General features: G+C 41.1%; 1 protein-coding gene and 1 long non-coding RNA gene across 5 annotated transcripts; one reads left to right on the forward strand and one right to left on the reverse strand.

Annotated features, from left to right (window-relative positions):
• Positions 1-754: 754 nt before the first annotated feature.
• On the reverse strand, positions 755-26263 carry jph3a (junctophilin 3a). Of its 3 annotated transcripts, none has more exons than XM_082157048.1 (8): positions 26223-26263; positions 24048-24304; positions 23190-23284; positions 12594-13625; positions 8496-9258; positions 7137-7261; positions 4284-5599; positions 755-1300 (listed from the first exon to the last, which is right to left on the reverse strand). In XM_082157048.1, exons 4-8 carry the CDS (start codon positions 12970-12972, stop codon positions 1220-1222), a joined length of 2664 nt encoding a protein of 887 aa, XP_082013174.1. In that variant the 5' UTR covers positions 12973-13625; positions 23190-23284; positions 24048-24304; positions 26223-26263; the 3' UTR covers positions 755-1219. The 3 variants fall into 3 exon arrangements, with proteins under 3 accessions (XP_082013174.1, XP_082013175.1, XP_082013173.1); XM_082157049.1 differs by lacking the exon at positions 26223-26263 and adding an exon at positions 25310-25480; XM_082157047.1 differs by lacking the exon at positions 26223-26263 and having other exon boundaries at positions 24048-25480.
• On the forward strand, positions 13932-24531 carry LOC309488736. 2 transcript variants are annotated; one of them, XR_014202256.1, is made up of 3 exons: positions 13932-16061; positions 21001-21972; positions 22057-24531. It is a non-coding gene; the product is annotated as an uncharacterized lncRNA (long non-coding RNA). The 2 variants fall into 2 exon arrangements; XR_014202255.1 differs by having other exon boundaries at positions 21001-24531.
• Positions 26264-26492: the final 229 nt, after the last annotated feature.

The following is a 26492-nucleotide window of genomic DNA, read 5'->3' on the forward strand; positions in this document are numbered from 1 at the left end:
GTCCCAATTGTTATCTAAGTTGCTGGACAGAGAGACAGGCAGAAAATCACACAGAGTAACAGCAGAAGAGAACAGGCTAACAAACATGCTGTAAAAATCTCCACAGGCTTAGGCTCAGTTCTTAAGCCAACTCGATTTGTTCAAAGGTTGGGTGGGATAGAGACAAACCGTGTCACGTGACCTCTGTATGAGCGGTCACCTGTACGTAACCTGCTCGCTGGGATGGTTTCTCAATTAAAAAAGGCACTCAGCATATCAATGATATCTTGCAAACTTGTTAAAATATGTTCAGTAGTATAGAATAATATATTGAAAACAGTCTCAAACTTTATCGAGTATTAGCCGGATTACTCAACCACTGCTGCACCTCTGTTGTACTTTTATGTCATATAGCAGATGTGACATCATGTGGTGTACGAGAAAACACAGAAGTTGCTTTAGCATAGCATTGTGTCAATGGTGAATGTGTTTTTGGTGCATCGAAACGAACTACACGACTGGATTGTGCTGAAATTCAGTGATTGTTGTTGTGAGTGTGGAAAGTATTCTGCAGGCTTGTCTGATCAAAAGTGTGTGAGTTGAATGAGAATGATGAAGCCCTTGAAGATAGCTGTTACCACAGACCTATATGTGTGTGTCAAATCTGGGTGTGTAGATGAGAGAGTTGTTTTATATGGACGATGCAATGAGTGTGTGCAGCGATCATTTAGGGCTGTACCCTGGAATACAGTGGGAGAGTGGTTATATATTAGTGTGAACTGCACCTTACATCAACTATATCATAGTACATAAAACCACAAGACCGTCTTTAATCTTCAAAATCGCGCTACTCAATAATGTCTCGGGCCTGATGTGCATTTGGAAAGAAAAAAAAGTGAAATAACCTTTTGTAACTGTGGTAAAACATATCAGACGAGCCGTATATTAAAAACCTAAATGTGCGTAATACTTCAGTTCTACAGAATATTGTAAATGGACCTTTATTGTGAATGATTGGAGGAAAAAAGTAAGCAAAGTTAACTAATGGATTATAATGGAATTATATAATAAATCGAACCATAAAAGAAGTTTACAATTTACATGGACTTGCCCAACTTACACAGACATTTACTACTGTAATTTTTGGGTTCCTTATATTAAGAAGTGGTGCTAAAGTGTGCATTGTGTGCATATCTTACTCTTGATCAATGCTGTTATTGACATTCTATAGGCCATTTGATTAAATAAAGAAATGAATGAACAAAATGGCTACACCGATGTTGAGTAGTATCACCAAGACCACCAGGATAGAGCTGGAGCCCTGTAGAGAGAGAGTAAAATGTTGCCATTAGAAACATGGTATTGCACATTCAAAGGCTTTTAATCACATCACCAGCTTAAACATGTTTAAGCCATTAAAACGTATCATTTTATTTTATTTATTAAACTTAAACGTATTTAAACTAGTGCTGGGCAACGATTAATCACGATTAATCGCATCCAAAATAAAAGTTACAGTACACACACATATATTATGTAAACACAAACTTTTATTTTGCATGCGATTAATAACAATTAATCGTTGCCCAGCACTAATTTAAACCATTAAAAAGTATAATTTTATTTATTTATTCCTTGTACCACTAAATTGAGCATTTCAAAAGATCAGTTTCTAAAATGTTTGGAAGCATAGATCCATGTTAGATGCATGTTACACATAAATAGAGTTAAAAATAATAATAATAATAATAATAATACAGAGTTCTAAGCTTTGAATGAAACCAACCAGATCTGAAATCTGATTAACCACAATAATATATTCAGAAATAATAAAAAAAATGATGTTGTATTCCCAATTTAAAGTGGACATCACAAAAATTGAGCCCACTAAAATGCATTAAAGGTTTTCACAGGATGAATTTTGAGTGTTTAAGCTTTCAAATGATATATGATAAAATCTTGGACACTGACAGTGATTAAATTGTGTCATTGATAGTGCTTTATGGGAGTGAGCGTTCACTTCTGAGTGTATTTGGAGTGACTGCATTTCTGTGCTGGACTCTGATTGGTGGACCTCTCTTCTTAATTATGGGTAGTGTAGTTCTGCACCAGAAACTGAGCTACTAAACACAATTGTTTGAAAAAATAAAGTTAAGTCACATTTGCATTATGGCTTCTACAGAAGCATATATCATCACTTAAACACCTCAGAGCTCAAGGTATGTCTGGCTTGAAAGGTTTATGTGGAAAATTGAATGTGATTTTTACTATCAGAACCTAAATGTTATGTGCTACTAAACCCCTCTGGTGCTTTTCGTTCGTTTTTGAGCGAAAAAGTTTATGTTTTTTGTTTTTTTTACTTGATCGGAATGGTAAACTTGGTAAATGTTTTGGCACTTGCTATGTGAACACACACACACACACACACACACACAATAAAAATCATGGACATCATTTGAAAAGGTTAAATGGTCGCATTGGAAATGAATAGGAGAAGAATTTCATCTAGTGAAAACTTTTGGTACTGCGGCCAAACAAAATCTTACTGAAAGCTCATTTTTGGAACACAAATTGTTTAGATGTGGCTTTGATTTTCTTGCAATAAAACGTGTTTTTGAAAATATATATTTCATATAAAAAAATTTAATATTATTTTTGTGCATTTTTAATAACAATTAACGTACAATCCTGTAACTTTTTTTAATAATAAATAAATAAATAAATCTGCCAAGTGTCATCTTTAAAAAAGAGATCAAACTTAAAGGTATAGCGGAGGATCTTTCCAAATTTTAGATAAGACCCGCCCTCTCCACTTTTTGAAAAGTTTGATTGATTCACTAGAATGATTGACAATTAGGAGGACCAATAGTTTAGACTACCCACCAGGAAGTAAAACATCCTCTGCTATACCTTTAAAGCCTGGTTCACACGGGACGATTTTAAAATTGTCGGCCGATTTTCCAAACCTGAGAGACCCCACACACGGGGATAAAAAATCACGGGTCTAACAGTTTTGGTCATACAGTGTGTGGTGCGCAGCCACACGGCAGAATCAACACATCACACACGAACCGATTTGACTCCCGAGCATTCCCAGATCAGACGGGAAATCGCGCAAAATACCTCGAGATCAAACGTGACTTCAGAGTAAACAATCATGGCGGACGAAGAGGATGCAGTGGCAATAGTTTGTTGTTTGTTTTTAACCGAAAAAAAACTTTATCAAAAGAAAAGGCGATGATCTCTGACGTCCACCGGACTTTCTGGTGCGCCATGCCGCCGGCTGTTTTGATTATATTTCCCGGTGTTTCCTCGCCGCCTCGTCACCTCGCTTTCTGATTGGCTACACTCCACAGTCCACAGGCTGCGTGCTCGGGGGACACCACACACGAGAAGAAATCGGGCCAAATAAATCCAACATGTTGGATATCCCCGATTTGAGATCGGAGCGGTCCCGACGTCCTTCCGAGCAGACGAGAGCAGCCTTAACACACCACACACGGCAGGAATATCTGATCAGATTATTTTACGATAATCGGAGCATCCTTAAGATTGTCAGAAGGGGTGAATCGGGGCTAAAATCTGCCTAATTATCCTGCCGTGTGAACCAGCCTTAAGTCTGTGCTCTACAGCATTCAAGATTTACGACAGTTTAAGTTGGAAATTTAACTTTCAGTTCTATGCTCAGAAAGTAAACAAAATGGATTTTAAATAGTGTAAATATAATTTAGTACCATAAAATCCAATAAAAATACAAAATATATATAAAAAATATATATATATCGAACTAAAATATAGTACATTTATTTCATTGAAATAAAAATAAAAAATCCGGTCATTTTTGACCGATACGCGAAGAGCAACAGAGGCTGTGGTCTCAAATTCAGCTCCTGAAGCGCCGACCAGCTCCAACTCACCTTCCTCAAGTTTCTAGTTATCCTGAAGACCTTGATTAGCTGGTTCTGGTGTGTTAAATTAGGGTTGGAGCAAAAATCTGCAGGACAGTGGCCCTCCAGGAGATGAGTTTGAGACCACCCAACCCGATTTCACGGCAATTCGTACGAATTTTACGAGGTGGCTAATTCGTATGAATTCGTACGAATAACCTACCCCTGACCCCTGACCCCGCCCCTAAACCTACCCATCAAATGGGTTTAGACAAATCGTACAAATTCGTACGAATAGTCACCTTTTAATCAATCGTACAACTTCGTACGAATTGGTCGTGAGATAGCATTGGACCATTGCAGTACAAGGTATACAGAACATCGTCACCTTTCGTTCCCAGAGGTCTGTTTACTTACTGAGTTTGCCTTTATCAGGTTCAGATGCTCTAGTTCTTGGTCCAGTGGTTCTGGAGAAGACGTTAAAGGGGGTGAAAGAGTAATGTCCCTGTGCAAAGGCCATTCCTCCACGTCAACCCCAACATTCAAGGTGTCGAGCATCTGCACAGAGTCCATCGAACCTTCCCTGGCTGCAAGACCCCACTCTTTGCCTTCGTGGTTTCGTTGACGTAGTCTCTGCAAATTGTGCCCTTGGGGACCCGAGCATTTCGTGCCAGAGCCAAAGTTCTGTTGGGAAACGGAGTCTAGGGGCTGGAACCTCATGTCAACCCGATAATCATTTTCCCCTTCTTTCTCCTGCAGATGTGAATGGGAAGAGATCCACTTGGAATTGTTTTCAACAGTCCATTCCAGAGTGGAGTTGTTGGCTTCACGATCTGACAGCTGGTAGGCATTCAAGCTAGACTCACCAATCGTATGATTAGTAAAGGACTTTCTTGGCTTGTGGTTGGAGTGGACATGCTCGTGTTGTTTGTGATAGGAGGAAACATGCTCTTGGGGGTTATAATGGTAAGAAACGTGTGGTTTTTCGTGTGCAGAAATAAACTCCTTTGGTTTGTGATTGGAGGAAGCATGCTCATTGGTCTTGTGATTGGATAAATTATGACCCGCGGACTTGTGATTGGAATAAATGTGCACCTGTGGTTTGAACTTGGAAGAGTCGCAATCAACAGACTTGTGATTGGATGGTTTATGTTCCCGTTCTTGTTTCCTGGAAATTGTATGTTCCTTAGATTTTTGATTTAAGGAAACATGCTTCTTCCAGGGCTTTTGACCGGAGGACATTTGATCCCAGACCTTCTCAGGGGCCATATGCTCAATGGGCTTGTGATTCGAGGAGCCGTTCTCCCATGGGTGATGAGCTGAGGAGTTCTCATGTCCATTTATGTGACCAATCTCCTCTTCCAGAAGGGATGGCGTTGTGGAGCGACTGCTTTCTCCTTTGCTCCCTCTTCTGTGAGGATACATCTCAGCAGTCCAGTTGTTGGCCCCAGCTCTCATGGTGTCCATGCCTCTACCTTCAACTAGAACCTGAATCTCTGCCCCTCCTTGTTCGTCCACAGCACTTTGCCGCATGAAACAAGCGTTCCTAGTGCGATGAGTAGGTGGACTGCAGGGGGGTGAGGAGGGGCTGCTCAGAACCGGGCTCAGGTCAGGCGTTTGGGCCGGGGGGGTTGTGTCTGGTGTGCAGAGCTCAAGACTGTCTGTCCCAGTGGAGACCCCCTCCAGGTCTTTCTCTTTCCGGTCCTGATGCTTCGGTCTCTGGCACTCCAGTCCTAGTAAACGGAAATATAGGATATGGTCAAATTAAGTAACACATTCTAATATAATATATTGATCAACAGAGGTGTTTTGGCAAAGTTAGATTGCCCTCACACAGAATTTTGACGAATAAGAACAAGTAATCAAATTATAAGCAATAGCATAAATAAATACATTGATACAGATGAAATAAACAGTGCTTTCCAGGTAGGTTTAACAGTGGTTTTCAGGTACAGAAATTGATAAAGTAGGCTAATCAAATGTAAAATAACACTGCATAGTCTTCACTGTATAAATTAAACATAGATTAATCCTTATAAAGTTACAAATGTTATTCAGTCAAGAGCAGTGAGTGATTTTTTAACATTAAAAACACAGACAGTGGCAGGAATATTAGGCTGCTGTCACTTTAAGACCGAATGCACACATCCAATATAATGATACACGCGTTTTCTTTTTTTGCTGTTTATGTTCATTTAACACACAACCGACTAATCGCAGAGATGGGCATTTTTGACATAATTTGTGTTCATTTGTCCGTTTAAGTGCAGGAAGGAATGAAAGAGGGCTCAGTTTAGTATTTGCGCACTGTCTGAGACACGGCTTTCTGGGGGTGCGCTTCGGATATTTAAACTTCCCACACAGCTCACGAATAATGAATTGAGCTCCCTTTCCCGTGCGTCGTTCATGTTTGTTCACATTCATCTTCTCACAACAATGCAGTGCTAGAATTCATAAAAATGTTATTGGCCAACTGGCGACTGACACCGTTTCATATACTCGCCAACACCGATTTTTACTCGCATTTGTTGTAGTTAACTTTTTCCCCGCCATTGACTTAATTTTGTAGCTTTACGTGTTTTCACTGTTATACGGGGAGGAGAAGGGTGTTATTACACATCTTCTGAAAGAGTACAGAATCTCCAGATCAAAGACATGTGAAGAAAAAGCAGAAACAAGTGATAGCATATGTAAGTAGATGCATATGTAAGATAACGCGATCATTAACATTAAACAGCATATAAATCTCAACCCAGGACGAGCTACAGGAGCTTTGGGATGTTGATGGACTCGATCGACTCCATCTATGTTCAGATCATCGTTCTGAATCCCATCCAGACGTAGTCTTTGACAAAAACGCGATTTTATCAGCTCTTTGCTCAAAATGTTGCTTTTTTTATGAAACTTACCCACATTCAAGTGTTGATAAAAAAGAATGCATGAAGTTAGAATAAAACAGATTTTTGTTTAAAAGCAGAGTATCTGTTCTTTCTTTTGATATATTGCATGTTCAGATATTCATACAACAAAATATTCAGGGGGCCATGAAACTTTTGTGAAAATGATGGCTGGGAACTTTTTTCAAAAAACTCTGGTGGGGAAAGAGTTTAGGCCCTTAGTATAAATACATGTAATATAGTAAGCGTCACATTCTTATGTGCATAACAGATGCAGTGCTCAATGATGGCATGTACTGTATGTGGCAGTACCGTATGTTACAGAATGGATTTCCTATTTATTTTTATTTTTTTATTGATTTTATTGACTGACCGTTCCCATAGTGATGGAAAGAGGGGGACAGTTCTTTGGCTATAGCCCGGGCCAGTCGACACTCCTCCAGGGCTCTCAGTGCGACTCCCTCTCCAGCCTCGGCCTTTCCTCGGGCGTGGCTCATCCTGCAAACAGAGCAAGAAAGTCTGGATCAATAGCATTTGATTTCAATTTGATGCTCCACTTTGGAACGTCCATTCCTCCAAGGCAAAATTTAACGGTAACACTTTACAATAAGTTTCATAAGTTAACATTAGTTAATGTATTAACCATAGGCTGTAAAAAAAAAAAAATGGACGTTGTGTCTGTGACATCACCCGTGGGTGGTCTGAAGTGCATTTTTGAACCGGCCGTCGCCATCTTGGCAGCGCGTCACTCCCGGATAAACAAAAAATAGCAAAAAGGAGGATTAGCTGAGGTGACGTGACGCTAACTGACAGCAGACAAACGGCTAGAAGTGACATCATCGGCAATCCACCTGTCACTCAAGTGGCCATGCCCTTAACTATGCAGGACTTTAAGGCTTAATATAATTTAAACGGATGAGTTATGAAAAAATTCACCCCCCTCACAGTTGTCATGAAGGGCAAAATTAGCTCTAATGTCTCTAATGGCCAGTCGATGAATTGCAGTTTAAGTCACTTCCGTGTTGGATTCAAGAGAGAGACCGGCAGGTTGCCGCTTGGTATTAACTAACATGAACTAACAATGAACAAAACATTTGTTACAGTATTTATTCATTAATTAATTGTATTAATCTTTGTTAATTTTAGTTAATATGTTCATGTTTTAGTTCACAGTGCAACTAATGTTAACAAATACAACATTTGATTTTCATAACGTACTAGTAAATGTTGAAATTAAAGGTGCTTTAAGCGATGTTGGACGTTCAAAGTATTGTCAAACAAAACGGAGGCTAGCACGACCCTCCCTCCTCCTCATCCCACCCACTGGAACACTGTTTGTTATGTTTCGTGGTCCAGGTTGGGCCAGTTTGTTTTTGTTGCCGTTTGTGGAGCCTGGGCAGTCTACAGAGACCGTGTTTTTAAACAGTGTGTTCAGGAGATAGGCAGCTTGCGGATAGTGAGGAGATGTTTGCTGTATGTGACAAAAAATGTTTCTGCCTAAAAAACGTGTGACATCACACCTTTAATATTAACAAAGATTAATAAATGCTGTAGAAGTATTGTTCATTCTTAGTTCATGTTAACTAATTAACCTTATTGTAAAGTCTTACCATTATAACCATAAGCAAGCTTGGACTGGGATTTATACAGTTGTGTCTTGCTCACATGATCATCTCAGTAACTCTTTCTGGATCATCACAAATTTTAGAGACTCTTTGTCAGAGACTCTTACCTGGACAATGCGATCTCTGCCTTCTGCTTGGCTATATCCGCAGCTTTCTCGGACGCTTCCACGGCACGATCCACCTTTTCCCGGATTTTGCTGGTCCGGAGCGGTATAAGGTTTTTCCGCTTGCCACTCACCAGAACATTCTGCTTGTATTTCCCCTCTTCCTTTGTTCCATCAGGAAAGGTGGTGCATCCATATCCATGCCGCTTGTTCCCAAACCACTCACCTTCATAGTGAAGCCCATCCGAGCGATGACTTACACCCCAACCCGATCGCATGTCATTCCTCCACTCGCCAGCGTATGTTTCGGTGACAGTGGCATCCACGCTTCCCCCTGCCTCTGCTTCACCTAAACTGATGTTAGAGTTAATATCTGAGGCGGCGGAGCTGACGGTGCTCATACCGGCCTCGCTACAGAACGAGCTCTGCTTGCTTAACTGGCTCGCCAGAGAGCTTTTGGACTCGGACCTTCGCAACTTTAAACCACTGAGTATAGACTGTCGAAATCGGCCTTTCCTCTTCCTATGCCTGTCGGCTTCACTGTGAGCACAGAGTACGAAGCCACTTCGCCCCACCGGACTGCCAGATACGCCACTGACACCGGAGCCATCTTCTGGAGTCGGGGCTCCTTCGCTGTGATCGGATCGTAGGGAGTTTATGGAGGTGCACATCGGGGAGAAGATGATGGCTGCCATGCCATAAGGCACACTCTGTCTCACTCCATAACCGTGACGCATCCCGCTCAACCACTGGCCCTGGTACGTGCCTGAGAAAGCAACAGAGAGCAAAGATCATAGCATTACTCATATCACTTGTACAAGCCCCTTTTCATCCGCAAAAACACTAAATGACAACAACACCACTGTGCTGTCCTAAAGGCTTATTTGCACTGCAAAATCCTCCTGATTCATGTGGTCATTGTGTGCAATGGTAAAAAGCTAATTTGATTTAACATGCAATCAAGTTTTAAAACATTGCAAATGCACATAGCCTGCGAAAGCAACAGAGAGCAAAGGACATATGTGACCCTGGACCAGAAAACTAGTCACTTGAGTCAATTTATATTTATACATCATCTGAAAGCTGAATAAATGATGCCATTCCATTGATGTATGGTTTGTTAGGACAGGACAATATTTGGCTGAGAATCTGAGGGTGCAAAAAAAATCGAAACATTGAGAAAATCACCTTTAAAGTTGTCCATTTGTGACCCTGGACCACAAAACCAGTAACAAGGGATCATTTTTTTTAAAGTGATCTTCCTGATTCACTTGTAAAATTTGGGTAAAAACCCCTTTTCATCTCAAAAACACTAAATGACAACAGCACCACTGTGCTTTCCTAAACACTTATTTGCACTGCAAAAATCTTCCTGATTCATGAGGTCACTGTGTGCAATGACAATCTGATCTAACACGCAATCATGTTTAAAATGTTGCAAATATACATAGATTCTAGGACTTCATGATAAACGTTCAGCTCTCTAAAATCATGGTAGTGTTATATTGTTAAATGCCAGAATTTAATAGGAAATAGGATACCCTTTGCTTAAGTGAAAATCATGAATAAATATTTATTTAATTGCAACTTTTTAAGGGAGGCTTAAAGGGTTAGTTCACCCAAAAATAAAAATGATCCCATCATTTATCCTAGGTGTATATGACTTTCTTCTTTCAGCCAGACACAATCAAAATTATATAATAAAATAAAATATCCTGGCTCTTCCTAGCTTTATAATGGGGGTGAATGGTACCTTAGATTTTGAAGCCCCAAAAAAGTGCATCCATAAGCTTGGAAGAGCCAGGATATTTTTTAATATAACTCCGATTGTGTTTGGCTGAACGAAAAAAGTCATATACACCTATGGCTTGACGGTGAGTAAATCATGGGATAGTTTTCACTTTAACCTCGTTGCATCAACAAAAAGGATCCAGAGTTCATTGTTAACCTTTTAAAACAATATTAAATAATAAATAAACAAGTAAATAAACAAGTAAAAAAAAATATTAATTTGATATAATTTTCTGTTTAAAATGGACACAAACAAAAGACAGGGCGAATTTTTATTTTATATAACAGTAGTTAGTATCTTAAAATCGCCATAGCAACTAATTAACATTTTCAATTACTCCCACTCCTTAATACACATTTCTATTGATTGATCAGTGTAATATAAGAAGTGACTTATGTTAATTCAAGTCGATTCACATTTATTTGTATAGCGCTTTTCACAATACACATCGTTTCAGAAAATGAATGAGTCCACATTACAATTTAGCGTGATCTGTTATCAGAGGTAACTGTCTCAAAAATGTAAATATACAAAATCACAGTTACACTGTAAAAAAAAAATTACATCCCCAAGTCAAAAATTTCTAGTGACTGATAACATCAACATTTTTCAATTAGTCTGACGTATTATTTCTCATGTTAACAGACTATTGCAACAAGAATTGCACTTGGGCCAATTAAAAAGTTTAGATGTGACCAGTCACTAGAAAATTTTTACTTGGAGAGGTTAGAATTTTTTACAGTGTAGCTAAAAATGTATTCATTTAAACAATGTAATAATTTAAGGCAGAATCAATGAGCTGAAGTAATGAACGCTTTAACCGTTTAGACATTTCACGATCATTTAGAACGTTCGAGAAAAGGCGAGATTCCGTTTTCGAACGAATGTGAAGTGTGTGTGTGTGTGTGTGTGTGTGTGTGTGTGTGTGTGTGTGTGTGTGTGTGTGTGTGTTCTGACAATGACAGTTAATAGATTCTGAGCGACAGGAACTGTCCAGGGTGCTGAAGTGTTTGACGCGCGTTATCTCGCTGTTGTTTGATAAGTCCGACAGCCTATGAGTCCTGATTGTTAAACGAGTGACATGGTTAAGGACAGCATCGATCGCATTCAGCATTTGGATGGTAGTCTAACCCGATCTTTCAAAATAAAGAGGACGCCTGTCGTCTGATGCAAACATTATGTTGATTTATGTTTCCGCGTGTATAAACGACATGATTCATGCCCAAATCACAGTATCCCACTATTTTCCGCATTGATCTCCGTAGCACGTCAGGAATGATTACACAAGAATGTGAAACAGCCAATCAGCGAGCACAGAAAATAGTCTCTAGTGACACAATGACCTGCTGTCGGTCGGTTTCCATGGTAATATACTGTACAGAGGCGTGTGTGCTGTAAATTACAGTTCATATGGTGAAATGTTATCCTTTAAAGCATGTTATTTAAGCATGCTGTAGAATATTAATTACCAAAGCCGTCATATTATAACTGGAAGGAGAGCTTTCTGTTGACTAATACTGAACTGCTGTTTTCTCCTCTGACTTTGTAGATGTTTATTATCAACTCACAGATCATATAATTACATTTACATTAAATAATTTAGCAGACGCTTTTATTCAAAGTGACTTACAAATGAGGAGAGCAATAGCAGTTAAACTAACAATATATAAGTGCTGTGACCCTTCCCAGTTTAGTCTAACACAGTATATGTATATATATTTTTAAATAGATATAGAGTAGAAGAGAAAGAAATGTGTATTTGCTTATGCACTTGCAAAGATAAGGGGTTTTCCACTGGTTTTGCTTCAAGCATTTGCCTAATTTAACTATCAAATTAATGTGATTGGAAGCACAGACTTTCAGATCAACTTATAGGAATCATAGTGTATAACCCTCTTTTTTTTTGTCATTTAGCAGACGCCTTTATCCAAAGCGACTTACAAATGAGGAATACAGCAAGCGATTCATCATGAAGAGGCAAACAGCGCAAGAAGTGCTCAAAATACAAAGTTTCAGATATTGCTTAAGCCAGACAAGGGCGTTATTAAAGAAAAGAAGAGATGAGTCTTTTGAATGTTTGAATGATAAAATGCCTAGTTTTTTTTCCAAAGCCGAAATGTATTTATTTGTATGCACCGATATATGGTTGGTTTCCATAAATCAGCACTGCTAGAAATAATTGAACTATCAAATGAATGTGATTGGAAGCACAGCCTTTCAGATCAACTTATAGGAATCACAGTGTATAAGCCTGTTTATTTGTATGCACCGATTCATGGTTAGTATAGAGGATGCCATTGTATTCTCACCTCCATCCGAGTAGGTCTCCGATCCATATCCATCTTGTAATCCATTGCTCCAGGTGCCTTCGTATCGGGAACCACTAGTGCTTTCCAACTTCCCATACCTTCCCTTGAACCCTTGTGTCCATTCGCCCTTATACTCCCACCTCCCTTTGCTCTCCACGCCAATGCCATGCCTCTTTCCCTGAGCCCAGGTTCCTCTGTAACTGTTCCCACTGGGCCAAGTGTAAACTCCGAGAACTTCGAACCCATGGCTCCAGGCTCCGGCGTATTCCCCCTGTCCCTGTGGGCCCGTGCAAACCCCTCGACCGTGAGCCTTGCCCTGTTCCCACCCTCCACAGTACGACCCCCCATCATCAAAGTCAAACCTGCCTCCAGTGGACATGCATGAAACAGGTTTAGCCAAATCTTGTGGAAAGATGCACGAAAAAAGAAAAAGAAAAAAGGAAGACTTAGATGAACCTGGCAGGAAGTGTTGCACCAATATTCCTCAAGTAGATTTTGTGTGCATCGGAAAAAAAGCAGTTCATGCGTTTTTAAAGGGGTTAAAAAGCAGATTTGAGGCTATACCATCCTAATGTTATAGCTCCTGCCGGTGTGTGCACGGCCTTTGGTAATGGACGTCTTTATTGTGCATGCTAACGGGAAAGCAGATGGCGAGCTTCTCCCTTCTTCTCCGCTCGTTCCCAACAGGCTGAGACACACAGCCTCGATCGTGGAGATCAGCAGGCAAACAAGGCCTAGTTATTTTCCACAGCCGAAAAGATCCACACAGCAGCATCAGCATTGATACACTCAATCAGACATTACACGGCCCCCAAACACACCGCTCTCAGAAATACAGGAATACGAGAGAGCATCTGAAGACTCGAAGCACGGATGCTGTTACGGCCTTCCCTCTAGATCATGTTTTCGACAGCATTTCCTCGCTTATGTGTTAAATAAGATCAATCTGCCACTGAATTTTCCCAAATGCTGCTTGCTCTCGCTCTCTTTTTCCCTTCTGCGGTGTAGAGGTGAAGCTTCTTTCCTGGAAGACTGGATAAAAGCATCAAAAATCAGTTTAGTCCTGCTCTTTGGTCCTCTCCTCCATGTTCATGTGCATATTTTAAAGGTGTGTATCCATGATGGTCTGAAGCCATATGATGCTGAGTGTCTGTACAATATGCTCATTACAGGACTGTTCCACCCCAGCCCGTTCCCCTCCCCCACTCATGCTCTCCTCGCTCTTCTTAAAGGGATAGAGGCGAAGAAACTCATATGCATACAATGGCTTGCCTAATTATCCATTTCCCCATATGACACTCTCTAGATAACAGCATAATGCAATCAAGTTTTTCAGCCCTTCACCAAATATTACATCAGAAATGCAAGTGTATTATAGAATCTCATGGCATTTGAAATGCAATAACCGGTGCATAATTGCATAAAAACATCCGATGTAACATTTAGCAGGCATAACCCGAGTTAAAGCGAACCCCTGAAGAGAGAGACAGGACTGTTTTCGGTTACACTTTTACTTTAAGGTGTCATTGTTACAGTGTAATTATACATTTAAGTACTGAGTAATAGTAATTAACAACATGTACTTACTATAGGGTTAATTGCATGTAATAATGCATAATTTACATGTAACATGTAACAATGACACTGTAAAATAAAGTGTTACCCTATATTTTCTTATTTTGTTTTGTTCAATAATGTTTTTATCTTATTTATATACATTTTAGATTGAATATAAAAAAGCTGGATAAACTGTGACATGCACAGTTATGACTTAACCTCATTTACTGGTATTAATGCCATTTTTAAGAAATATTAGTCTATAAAAAATGAAGTAGAGCACTTTTTTTCTGTAGACATAACTTTTTTTGTTTCAAAGATACATTCACCTTCATCAGACAAAAAAAAAAAGATTATATGCATCTTGGATCAGTTTCAAATTTATGCTCATGGGAACCAATATTGAAATGTTATATATGCATATGCCGAAACAGCACTAAAAATAAGATTATTAAACAGCCTCTAAAATGCCATTTTGACTGTTGTTGACTGGCCGTTTGTGTGAGAACAAAATATCTGATTGTTTGACATTGGGCTTTCAATCAATGTATTCTTGCCTCACTTGACTTCTATACTATATGATAGGGAGAGCTTTCACATGGATGAGACTTTGCAACAAACACTCAATGGCTCAGATGACTGATAAAATATCTGACATGCAGGCAAATGGACTCAGAGGGCTTGGCAGTAATCTTTGTCATTAGAAACTGAAAATATCAATATGTAGAGCTTGATAATGACCATTTGGTAGATATAGATATATTTATCAAACAAGTAAAAACAAAAAAGTCTCCTATAAGTTAGTGGAAATTCTCTGGCATACAGAACAATTGAACATGAATAATCAGATTCTTTCTCAAATTCTTTCTGAATGTGAATAAAACAAATGGTTTAAATAAAGTCAGTCTTGGTTTGTAATGGATCAGGCTTACAGAACAAATTTGAATCTGTATTGGTTTATTAAAATGGTAGCTATAATTCATATCCGGGGTTGATAAGAAAATTGATAATAACATAAAAACAACCAGATAAATCCTAAAAAGTAATCAAAAGACTTTTGCTTAAAGGGATAGTTCTGGGATAGAAATCTGCAATCATTTCCTCACCTGCACATGTAGGTCCATGACTCTTAGTTGACAGTTTTGTTGACTATCGACTTCCACTGAATGGATGAATAACATTTCTCAGAGTATGTTTTTTTTTTTAACAGAGAAAACACTGTCATACAGGTTTAGAAGGGCATGAGGGTGAATAAATGAAGATTTTTCATATTTAGGTGAACTATCCCTTTAAGCAAAAACACAATGAAAATCTGCAGTTGCTCCACCTGGTGTTGCAGAAGGGACGTACAGGCTCCAGTTTGTAATGTTGTAATAAACTAGAACAGGTTAAATGGGGACAGCATTTGATACTGCCCCGAAATCCTCAAGAATATTACTACATGGTTACCTCGACCATGCTGAATACAATGTTTATACACTACTGAAACTCTCCGTTGAAAATATTTGTTCTCTACACTCAGTAAATTGATACTACACATTAGTGGCCTTGGTTTTGAGGCCACTAAACGGGGGTTGGGCGATATAATCAAATATTTATCACAGTTTTCTCAATGATATACATCACAAAAAAATGAAAGGTCCTTCTACTTAAAATGTCCAGCACAGCCCATCACGTTTCAATGATTGTCTTTTATTTGGACAATTATGTACATTGCACTGAAACAAATATATTTAAAAAAAATGATTTATTGATGTAACAGCGGTGGCTGTGCAAATCCTAAAGGTGCAGAAAGCAATTTCTAAGAAGCGCAGTTGAAAATTAAATCATCACCTAAACAACAATTTTGTGAATATCCGCTCATGATGCTCAAAAAAGTGGCGTATCCGCTCATGATGCTCAAATAGGGGCGTATACGCTCATGACGTGTACTGATGTACTGATGTAACTGTGTTAAGGAAGATGTGCTGTCCTGATGTGGAAGTGCTTTTCCTTAACTGTAAGCCGTTCTACTCGCCGCGGGAGTTTTCCTCGCTCGTTCTCATCAGTGTTTACATTCCACCGCAAGCACACGTGAGTACGGCGCTGCAACAGCTGGCTGATCTGATCACAGAAACAGAACAACAACACCCGGACTCTGTTCTTATCATTCTCTGAGACTTTAATCAGGCAAAACTCACACGTGAGCTGCCTAAATTCAAACAGCACATTACATGCCCCACCAGAGACAATAATATTTTGGACCATTGCTACACCACAACAAAGGATGCATATCGCTCCGTCGCCAGAGCAGCTCTAGGACTTTCCGATCACTGCCTGGTTCATCTTCTACCAACTTACAGGCAAAAACTTAAAACTGCTAAGCCAGTAATAAGGACTGTAAAGAGATGGACCAACGACACAGAGCAGGTCTTACAAGCCTGTTTTGAATGCACTGACTGGAGTGTTTTTGAAGCTGCTGCCAGCGATCTGGACGAGCTCACAGAGACTGTAACATCATACATCAGTTTCTGTGAGGATTTATGCATCCCTACCAGGACTTACTTATCATTCAACAATGATAAACCATGGTTCACACCAAAACTCAGACAGCTTCGTCAGGTCAAAGAAGATGCCTACAGGAGTGGGGATAGGATCTTGTATAATCAGGCCAGGAACACATTGACAAAGGAGATTGAAGTGGCTAAGAAGAGCTATGCCAAAAAGCTGGAAAACCAGTTTTCCTCCAACGACCCTGCATCAGTGTGGAAAGGCCTGAAAGACATTACCAACTACAAGACACCATCCCCCAGCATCGACAGCAACAAGCATCTTGCGAACGAGCTGAATGTCTTTTACTGTAGATTTGAGACCCCCGATCAGACACCCCATACCCGCCCTGACCATCTCTCTACACAGCCATCAACACCTCCAGCCATCCCCCTCCCCTCCCTCCCTGCACTTCAGATCAGTGAGGATAATGTGCGTCAGATCTTCAGGAAACAGAAGAGAAGGAAAGCACCAGGCCCAGACGGTGTTTCACCAGCCTGTCTGAAAACCTGCGCTGACCAGCTGGCCTCTATCTTCTCACTGATCTTCAACAGATCACTGGAGCAGTGCAAAGTCCCTTTCTGCTTTAAACGCTCCACCATCATCCCAATCCCGAAGAAACCAAAGATCACAGGACTCAATGACTACAGACCTGTTGCCTTAACATCTGTGGCCATGAAGTCATTCGAAAGACTGGTGTTAGCATATCTGAAGGACATCACTGGACCCTTGCTGGACCCCCTGCAGTTTGCCTACAGAGCAAACCGGTCCGTGGATGATGTGGTCAATATGGGACTGCATTACACCCTACAACATCTGGACAAACCAGGGACCTATGCAAGGATTCTGTTCGTGGACTTTAGTTCTGCCTTCAACACCATCGTCCCATCACTGCTCCAGACCAAACTGACCCAGCTCTCTGTCCCTAGCTCCGTCTGTCAATGGATCACCAGCTTTCTGACAGACAGACAACAGCTAGTCAGAATGGGCAAAATCACGTCCGACAGCCGCACCATCAGCACCGGTGCTCCACAGGGATGTGTTCTCTCACCACTGCTCTTCTCCCTGTACACAAATGACTGCACCTCTAAAGACACCTCTGTCAAGCTCCTGAAGTTTGCAGACGACACTACTGTTATCGGACTCATCCGGAACGGTGACGAGTCTGCGTACAGACAGGAGGTGGAGCAGCTGGCTCTTTGGTGCAGTTATAACAACCTGGAGCTGAACACGCTCAAAACAGTGGAGATGATCGTGGACTTCAGGAGAAACCCCCCTGCACTCCCTTCACTCACCATCATGGACAGCACTGTGACTGCAGTAGAGTCATTCAGGTTCCTGGGCACCACCATCTCTCAGGATCTGAAGTGGGACACTCACATAGACTCTATTGTGAAGAAAGCCCAACAGAGACTGTACTTCCTGCGTCAGCTGAGGAAATTCAACCTGCCACAGGAGCTGCTCGTACAGTTCTACTCAGCTGTCATCCAGTCCATCCTCTGCACTTCCATCACCGTCTGGTTCGGCTCTGCTACCAAAACCGACCTCCGTAGACTACAGCGGATAGTTCGGACTGCTGAGCGAATCACTGGCACTACCCTTCCCACACTCAAAGTACTGCACTCATCCAGAGTGAGTAAAAGGGCTCGCAAAATCACTCTGGACCCGTCACACCCAGCACACTCTCTGTTTGAACTGTTACCGTCTGGTCGACGCTACAGAGCACCGAGCACAAAAACAACCAGACACAGGAAAAGTTTCTTTCCCCAGGCCATCTACCTCATGAACACTTAAATGTTCCCCTACTGTGGAACAAACATGTGCAATACTTCCCTCAGACATTTCATTATAGCACCTTATAACTTTATATATATTTATAATTTTTTCTATTTTTATTTTATTTATTTATTTATTTATTTTTTTATTTTTTATTTTTTTTTTATTTTATTTATACCTGTTACTTGTCACTTGTCTTGTCACTTTGTATTGTATGTGTACTGGAAGCTACTGTCACCAAGACAAATTCCTCGTATGCGCAAGCATACTTGGCAATAAAGCTCTTTCTGATTCTGATTCTGATGACGCTCAAATAGTGGCGTATACGTTCATGATGCTCTAATAGGGGGCGTATACGCTCATGATGCTCTAATAGGGGTGTATATGCTCATGATGCTCAAATAGGGGCGAATACGCTCATGATGCTCTAATAGGGGGTGTATACGCTCATGATGCTCTAATAGGGGCGTATATGCTCATGATGCTCAAATAGGGGCGTATACGCTCATGATGCTCAAATAGGGGCGTATACGCTCATGATGCTCAAATAGGGGCGTATTTGCTCATGATGCTCCAATAGGGGCGTATATGCTCATGAAGCTCAAATAGGGGCGTATTTGCTCATGATGCTCCTATAGGGGCGTATATGCTCATGATGCTGAAATAGGGGCGAATACGCTCATGATGCTCTAATAGGGGCGTATACGCTCATGATGCTCAAATAGGGGCGTATACGCTCATGATGCTCAAATAGGGGCGTATTTGCTCATGATGATCTAATAGGGGGCGTATACGCTCATGATGCTCTAATAGGGGGCGTATACGCTCATGATGCTCAAAAAGGGGCGAATACGCTCATGATGCTAAAATAGGGGGCGTATACGCTCATGATGCTCAAATAGGGGGCGTATACGCTCATGATGCTCTAATAGGGGGCGTATACACTCATGATGCTCAAAAAGGGGCGAATACGCTCATGATGCTCAAATAGGGGCGAATACGCTCATGACGCTCAAATAGGGGCGAATACGCTCATGATGCTCTAATAGGGGCGAATACGCTCATGATGCTCAAATAGGGGCGTATACGCTCATGATGCTCAAATAGGGGCGAATACGCTCATGATGCTCAAAAAGGGGCGAATACGCTCATGATGCTCAAATAGGGGCGAATACGCTCATGATGCTCAAATAGGGGCGTATACGCTCATGATGCTCTAATAGGGGCGAATACGCTCATGATGCTCTAATAGGGGCGAATACGCTCATGATGCTCAAATAGGGGCGAATACGCTCATGATGCTCAAATAGGGGCGAATACGCTCATGATGCTCAAATAGGGGCGAATACGCTCATGATGCTCTAACAGGGGCGAATACGCTTATGATGCTCAAATAGGGGCGAATACGCTCATGATGCTCTAATAGGGGCGAATACGCTCATGATGCTCTAATAGGGGCAGGGGCGAATACGCTCATGATGCTCTAATAGGGGCGTATACACTCATGATGCTCTAATAGGGGCGAATACGCTCATGATGCTCAAATAGGGGCGAATACGCTCATGATGCTCAAATAGGGAGTGTATCTGCTCATGATGCTCTAATAGGGGCGTATACGCTCATGATGCTCAAATAGGGGCGAATACGCTCATGATGCTCTAATGGGGCGTATACGCTCATGATGCTCTAATAGGGGCGTATACGCTCATAATGCTCTAATAGGGGGCGAATACGCTCATGATGCTCTAATGGGGCGTATACACTCATGATGCTCAAATAGGGGCGTATACGCTCATGATGCTCTAATAGGGGGCGAATACGCTCATGATGCTCAAATAGGGGCGAATACGTTCATGATGCTCAAATAGGGGCGTATACGCTCATGATGCTCAAATAGGGGCGAATACGCTCAGGATGCTCTAATAGGGGGCGTATACACTCATGATGCTCAAATAGGGGCGTATACGCTCATGATGCTCTAATAGGGGGCGTATACACTCATGATGCTCTAATAGGGGAGAATACGTTCATGATGCTCAAATAGGGGCGAATGCGCTCATGATGCTCAAATAGGGGCGTATACGCTCATGATGCTCAAATAGGGAGTGTATCTGCTCATGATGCTCTAATAGGGGCGTATACGCTCATGATGCTCAAATAGGGAGTGTACATGCTCATGATGCTCTAATAGGGGCGTATACGCTCATGATGCTCAAATAGGGGCGAATACGCTCATGATGTTCAAATAGGGGCGAATACGCTCATGATGCTCTAATGGGGCGAATACGCTCATGATGCTCAAATAGGGGCATATACGCTCATGATGCTCAAATGGGGCGAATACGCTCATGATGCTCAAATAGGGGCGAACACGCTCATGATGCTCTAACAGGGGCGAACACGCTCATGATGCTCAAATAGGGGCGTATTCGCTCATGATGCTCAAATAGGGAGTGTATCCGCTCATGATGCTCAAATAGGGAGTGTATCCGCTCATGATGCTCAAAATAGGGGTCGTATCCGCTCATGATGCTCAAATAGGGAGTGTATCCGCTCATGATGCTCAAATAGTGGGCGTATCCGCTCATGATGCTCAAATAGTGGGCGTATACACTCATGATGCTCAAATAGGGGGCGTATCCGCTCATGATGCTCAAATAGGGGGTGTATCCCCTCATGATGCTCAAATAAAGGGCGTATCCGCTCATGATGCTCAAATAGGGGGCGTATCCGCTCATGATGCTCAAATAGTGGGCCTATACACTCATGATGCTCAAATAGGGGGCGTATCCCCTCATGATGCTCAAATAGTGGGCGTATCCGCTCATGATGCTCAAATAGTGGGCGTATCCGCTCATGATGCTCAAATAGGGGTGTATCCCCTCATGATGCTCAAATAGTGGGCGTATCCGCTCATGATGCTCAAATAGGGGGACTCAGAGAACCCCTTTCCGCGTCAGCATTTGAAAGGTTTTTCTACAGTATGGATTCTTTTGTGCAGCTCCAAGTCTTTGGCTCTCATGAAGGAATATCCACACTCAGAGCACACAAGACTTTACACCGCTATGAATTTTCTGGTGCTGTTTACAATAGTCAAGAAATAGGAATATTTTCCCGCATATAGAGCACAAATAAGGCTGCTCATTTGAGTGTGTTTTCAGGTGTCTTTTCAGCAGTGAATCCAAAACAAATTTTTGACCACACTCACCACAGCCTCATGACTTTTCTCCAGAGTGAAACTGCAGGTGAAATTTGAGACTTTGCACCTAGGTGACTTTACCACACAGATGGCATGAGAAAGGCCTCTACCCTGTGTGAATTCTTATGTGATGCTTTAGATGTCCTCGTTGAGTAAAGCTCTTCCCACATTGAGGACATGTGAACGGCTTCTCTCCAGTGTGAATTCTTATGTGACCATCAAGATGTCCTTTAGTTGGGAAAGTCTTCCCACACTGAGGGCAAGTGTAAGGACTATCACTAGTGTGACCTTTCACGTGAATATTAAGACTTCCTTTCCGTGTGAAACACTTTCCACATTGAGGACATGCAAAAGGCCTCTCACCTGTGTGAATTCCTATGTGTTCCCTAAGGTGTGCTTTAGATATGAAACGCTTTCCACATTGAGGGCAAGTGTAAAGCCTCTCTTTGGTGTGACTTCTAATGTGAATATTAAGGTTTCCTTTCCGTGTGAAACTCTTTCCACATTGAGGGCATGTGAAAGGCCTCTCACCATTGTGAGTTTCTAAGGCCCCGTCCACACTACTGTGTTTTCGTTTAGAAACGGAGAATTAAAACGAATACGATCTCCGTCCACACCAGCGTTTTAGTTGCGTATTAGAATTGATCTCCGTCCACATTAAAACGACTGAAAACGCGGATCACGTGACGTGACCATTCACCAACACTGGGCATGCCGGTGTAAACACAACTTCATTGATAAAATTATCCCACCATGCGCTGGTTCTTCCCGGGTTAACCCAAAACCGACGCTCCATGTACGGTCGATACCGCCGCTGCACACGGGAATTGGCACAGATCACTCGAATAATAGCTTGCCTCCGGCGCATGTAGGCAGTTATAGCATTGTAAAATGCAGAATTTACTTGCACAACAGCTGCTAGCAAAGATATACGCCATGACTGATGACACCCAATCATAGAGCCGAGCGTGAGCCTCTACTACGTCATCGTTTCTAAAGTCCTCCGTTTTGACCCGTCCAGACTAAAACGCCCTCCGGAGATTCAAAACGAAAAACGGGTCGGCAGCGTTTCTAAACTTCTCCGTTTTGGGTCTCCGTTTTTGCCGTTTTAGTGTGGACGGGAGGTGCAAACGTAGCAAAAGGTCTCCGTTTTTAAACGAAAACGCAGTAGTGTGGACGGGGCCTAAGTGTTCCTTAAGGTGTCCTTTAGATGTGTAAGTCTTTCCACACTGCGGGCACATGAAAGGCCTCTCTCGGGTGTGAATTTTAATGTGAACGTTAAGGTTTCCTTTACTCATGAAACCCTTTCCACACCGAGGGCATGTGAATGGCCTCTCACCAGTGTGAGTTATTATATGAGCCCTAAGGTGGCCTTTTTGTGTGAAAGTCTTATCACACTGATAGCATTTGTAAGGCCTCTCACCGGTGTGGATCCTTGCGTGATAATTCAGGTGTCCTTTTTGGGAGAAAGTCCTTCCACAATGGTAGCATGCGAAATAATTTGTGGCTTCAGTGCTTTCTTGATTGAAACCCACCTCAGTTTGTGAACAACTAAAAGAGAGTTCTCCATTTATGAAAGTGGGAGATTCATGATTCTCGGCCTGATTTTCCTCGTTCGATTCCATCGGTTCTAAAATAAACATAGTATTCATATCAATAATCACCTCAAGAAGGACAAATGCTAAATTAAAGGAAGTTTATTAGCAATAAACAAAAACACATATTCAACTGATGCAGTTCAAGTAATACAGTTCTTATAACTAAAGACACCAAATCTGGTAAACTGCTTGAAACTTTGTTACCTTAATGCAAGGTTGTCAAACAATTCCTGGAAGGGAACCCTAATTAGCTCCAACCCTAATTAAACACACCTGAACCAGCTAATCAAGGTCTTCAGGATTACAAGAAACTCCCGGCCTGGTGTTTTAGAGCTGACTGGAGCTCCACAATGAAGGAGGAGTGTTAGAGACGTGCTACGTTCACACTCAGTCCAAATCCGATTACTTGTGTATCCGATTTGAAACTGATCTAAATTATTGACAATGCAGCATTGTTCCTGCAGAGACTTTCAGTATGTTTCCTATAACAGCATCTGACCTTTATGTTTTATGTGGCACGAGAAAGTCACATTTAAGCAAAATCCAATCAAAGCAGTCAGACTGAAAAGGATTTCCAGAAATGCGATTTGAATAGGATTTCAAACCACATGTAAATGTAGCCAGAAACGGATTTGTAAAAATCACATTTCATGAGATTTTTTGCCATTCACACTTGGTAAATCTGATCTGATTTCAATCGGATATGCACAAAAATCTGATTTGGACTGACAGTCTGAATGAGGTATTAATGGCTCCACAGTAGTGATTACTAAGCAATCATAAATGGACACCAACCTCTTTGTTCTTCCACATCTTCATCATTCATTTTGCATGATTCAGCACCATTGATCTCTCCACTCTCTTCAACAAATTCCATCTTTAGGACAGTGTCACGTAGAATGTGTTGTTACACCAGACTTGATTCTTGCTGGCTTGAACCAAATTGGCCCCTTTGGAGGGAATACTTCCAGCATTTATTGGCGAACTGCGGTGGGAGTTGCTTCACTCCATATTGTGTTTGTTGTGTGGCATGGAGGACTACAGGATCAAACCTGTGGAAATAAATAACCAATTCCTATTTTATACTGCAAACTGTTAACATGCAGTCGGATGACATTGTTACTGTAGCTCAAACAGTAGAGCGTTGGTGCTTGCAACGCCAAGGTCATGGGTTCGATTCCCAGGGAAATCAAGAACTGATAAGAATGTAAATGTGTACCTTGAAATGCAATGTAAGTCGCTTTGGATAAAAGCGTCTGCCAAATGCATAAATGTAAATGTAGTTACGACACTTAGGGTGTATGCTGTGTACCTCCCTCATGAATCACTAATGGATGTACTGTACCCTTACCAACTTCAAATACCACATGGCATGCAGATAGCTACCATGTAGACTTTACAGCGAGAAAAAGCAACAGATGTGTCAGTGAGACACATGAACCCTCAGTGAGAAGAACAGCAGGCACTGCACAATTTCTATCAATGCGAACAGTTCTACGTCAACGCCTCCAAATATCTCCCAGATCTGTTTCCATACCTGTGGGTATGCCAACTTGTTTGCCATAGTAATTGTGGCAAGCAGTGCGGGGCCGAGAGCTGTGGGAACGGAGCGATCCTGGTTCCCGCCTCCTTCTTCCCGGGTTTCGGCACCACTGTAATAAAGTTCAAACTTAGGGAAGAAAAAGGCGGGAAGGCTTTCATCTTCCACTGTCGCCACTCCTCTTTTTATCCTTCCGGAGCTCCTCCGTGGGCCTCAAAACTGGTGCATAAAAGCGACTAATGACATGAAATCCAAGCACTATTTGTAAACCTCACCATGGGTTTCAGAGGTCTAAGAGCAGCTGATATGTAAATGTGGGAGTTTCTATGAGTGTGGTATTCCTATTTTCACATTTGCCTTTGGTGAAGCCACACCCAAGTTTCCTGCATCAGCACCAAGCTGCAGAGCAAGCATTTTAAAAATGTAATATGGCAATAAGGAAATAAGATTTCTGTTCCAGAGGGGGGAAATGGTCAGGAGAGAAAGTGTTTGTCAAAATTTTACTTGACCATCTTACATCATGAATACCGACATAAATTTTAAATGTATCTCAGTAGGAATCCTAGTAAGGCCGCCATCGAAAGCTGTCTCAATCTGAAGGATACTTAAAGGGCAGCTTTTGTTTCACGTCCGTCATTCAGTGTATTTTGAAGGACACATCAAGTGCATCCTTTGCGTCCTCCAATCACCCACATCCAATGGCCCCCTTGCTACAAAAGCTATAACATATATATATATATTATTTTTTTTTTAAATGGTTACATTTATTATTGTATTTGTTATTTAATTTTTTATTACAGTGGGAAATCCATTTAATAAATAATGTAGGGATGCATCGACATGAAAATTTTGGCCGATAACTCTTAAGATGATAACCAATATATTGGCTGATAAATCTAAATCCAAATTTTGATATAATTTTTGAGAGCCTGATTACAAAAACAAAAGTGTCATCATTAAAAGCCATGTCCCAAACACTTCAACATAAATCAAACATATACAGTACAGTAGCCTAGTTTTAACCAATGTAAGTTTTAAATTTTATTTTACACTCCTATTGCCCAACTTTCTTTATAAAAAAAATATTTCCTTACAAATAAATAAAATAATGCTTAAATAATGCAAAGTCCCACGGATAAATCAAATGGAATAGCCTCCGCATGGACAATAATTAAATGATTTTAATTAAACCATATTGTTGATGAAAATAGGTAATACAAGAAAAATAAAAGTGCTAGTTATTATTTATAAGGCATCAGTGTTTTTAGTCTTTGGCAATACAATATTACTTCCACATTGATTTCACATTACAAAAGCAAAACAGCTTCATTAATTTTGCCATGTTGCTGGAGCACAGTTGTAAAAAGCTTAAACCACGTTTAAAAGTTTTCTGTCGATTTATGCACTTGGAAACACTGAAAAATACTCACCTCGCTTACTTCCTCAGACTGATGAACCATCCAACCAACCGTCCGCGGAGCATCCGTAGTGACGTCACAGCACAAGCGGCCCAAAAAGCAAAATTAAAGTCCGACTTTTACTCAGCTGATAATATAGCCAAAATCGCATTAAGCACAAGAAATAATGATCTACAACTACAAGGGTACCAAAGGGCGCATGTTTTTGGTGAAAAACAAATATTTAACTATTAGAATATGGACCGTGACCTACAACTACTACTTAAAAAACACATACTAGCC

Source organism: Leuciscus leuciscus (genome assembly GCF_965113295.1).
Source record: "Leuciscus leuciscus genome assembly, chromosome: 2".
In the NCBI taxonomy this organism is placed as follows: Eukaryota; Metazoa; Chordata; class Actinopteri; order Cypriniformes; family Leuciscidae; genus Leuciscus; species Leuciscus leuciscus.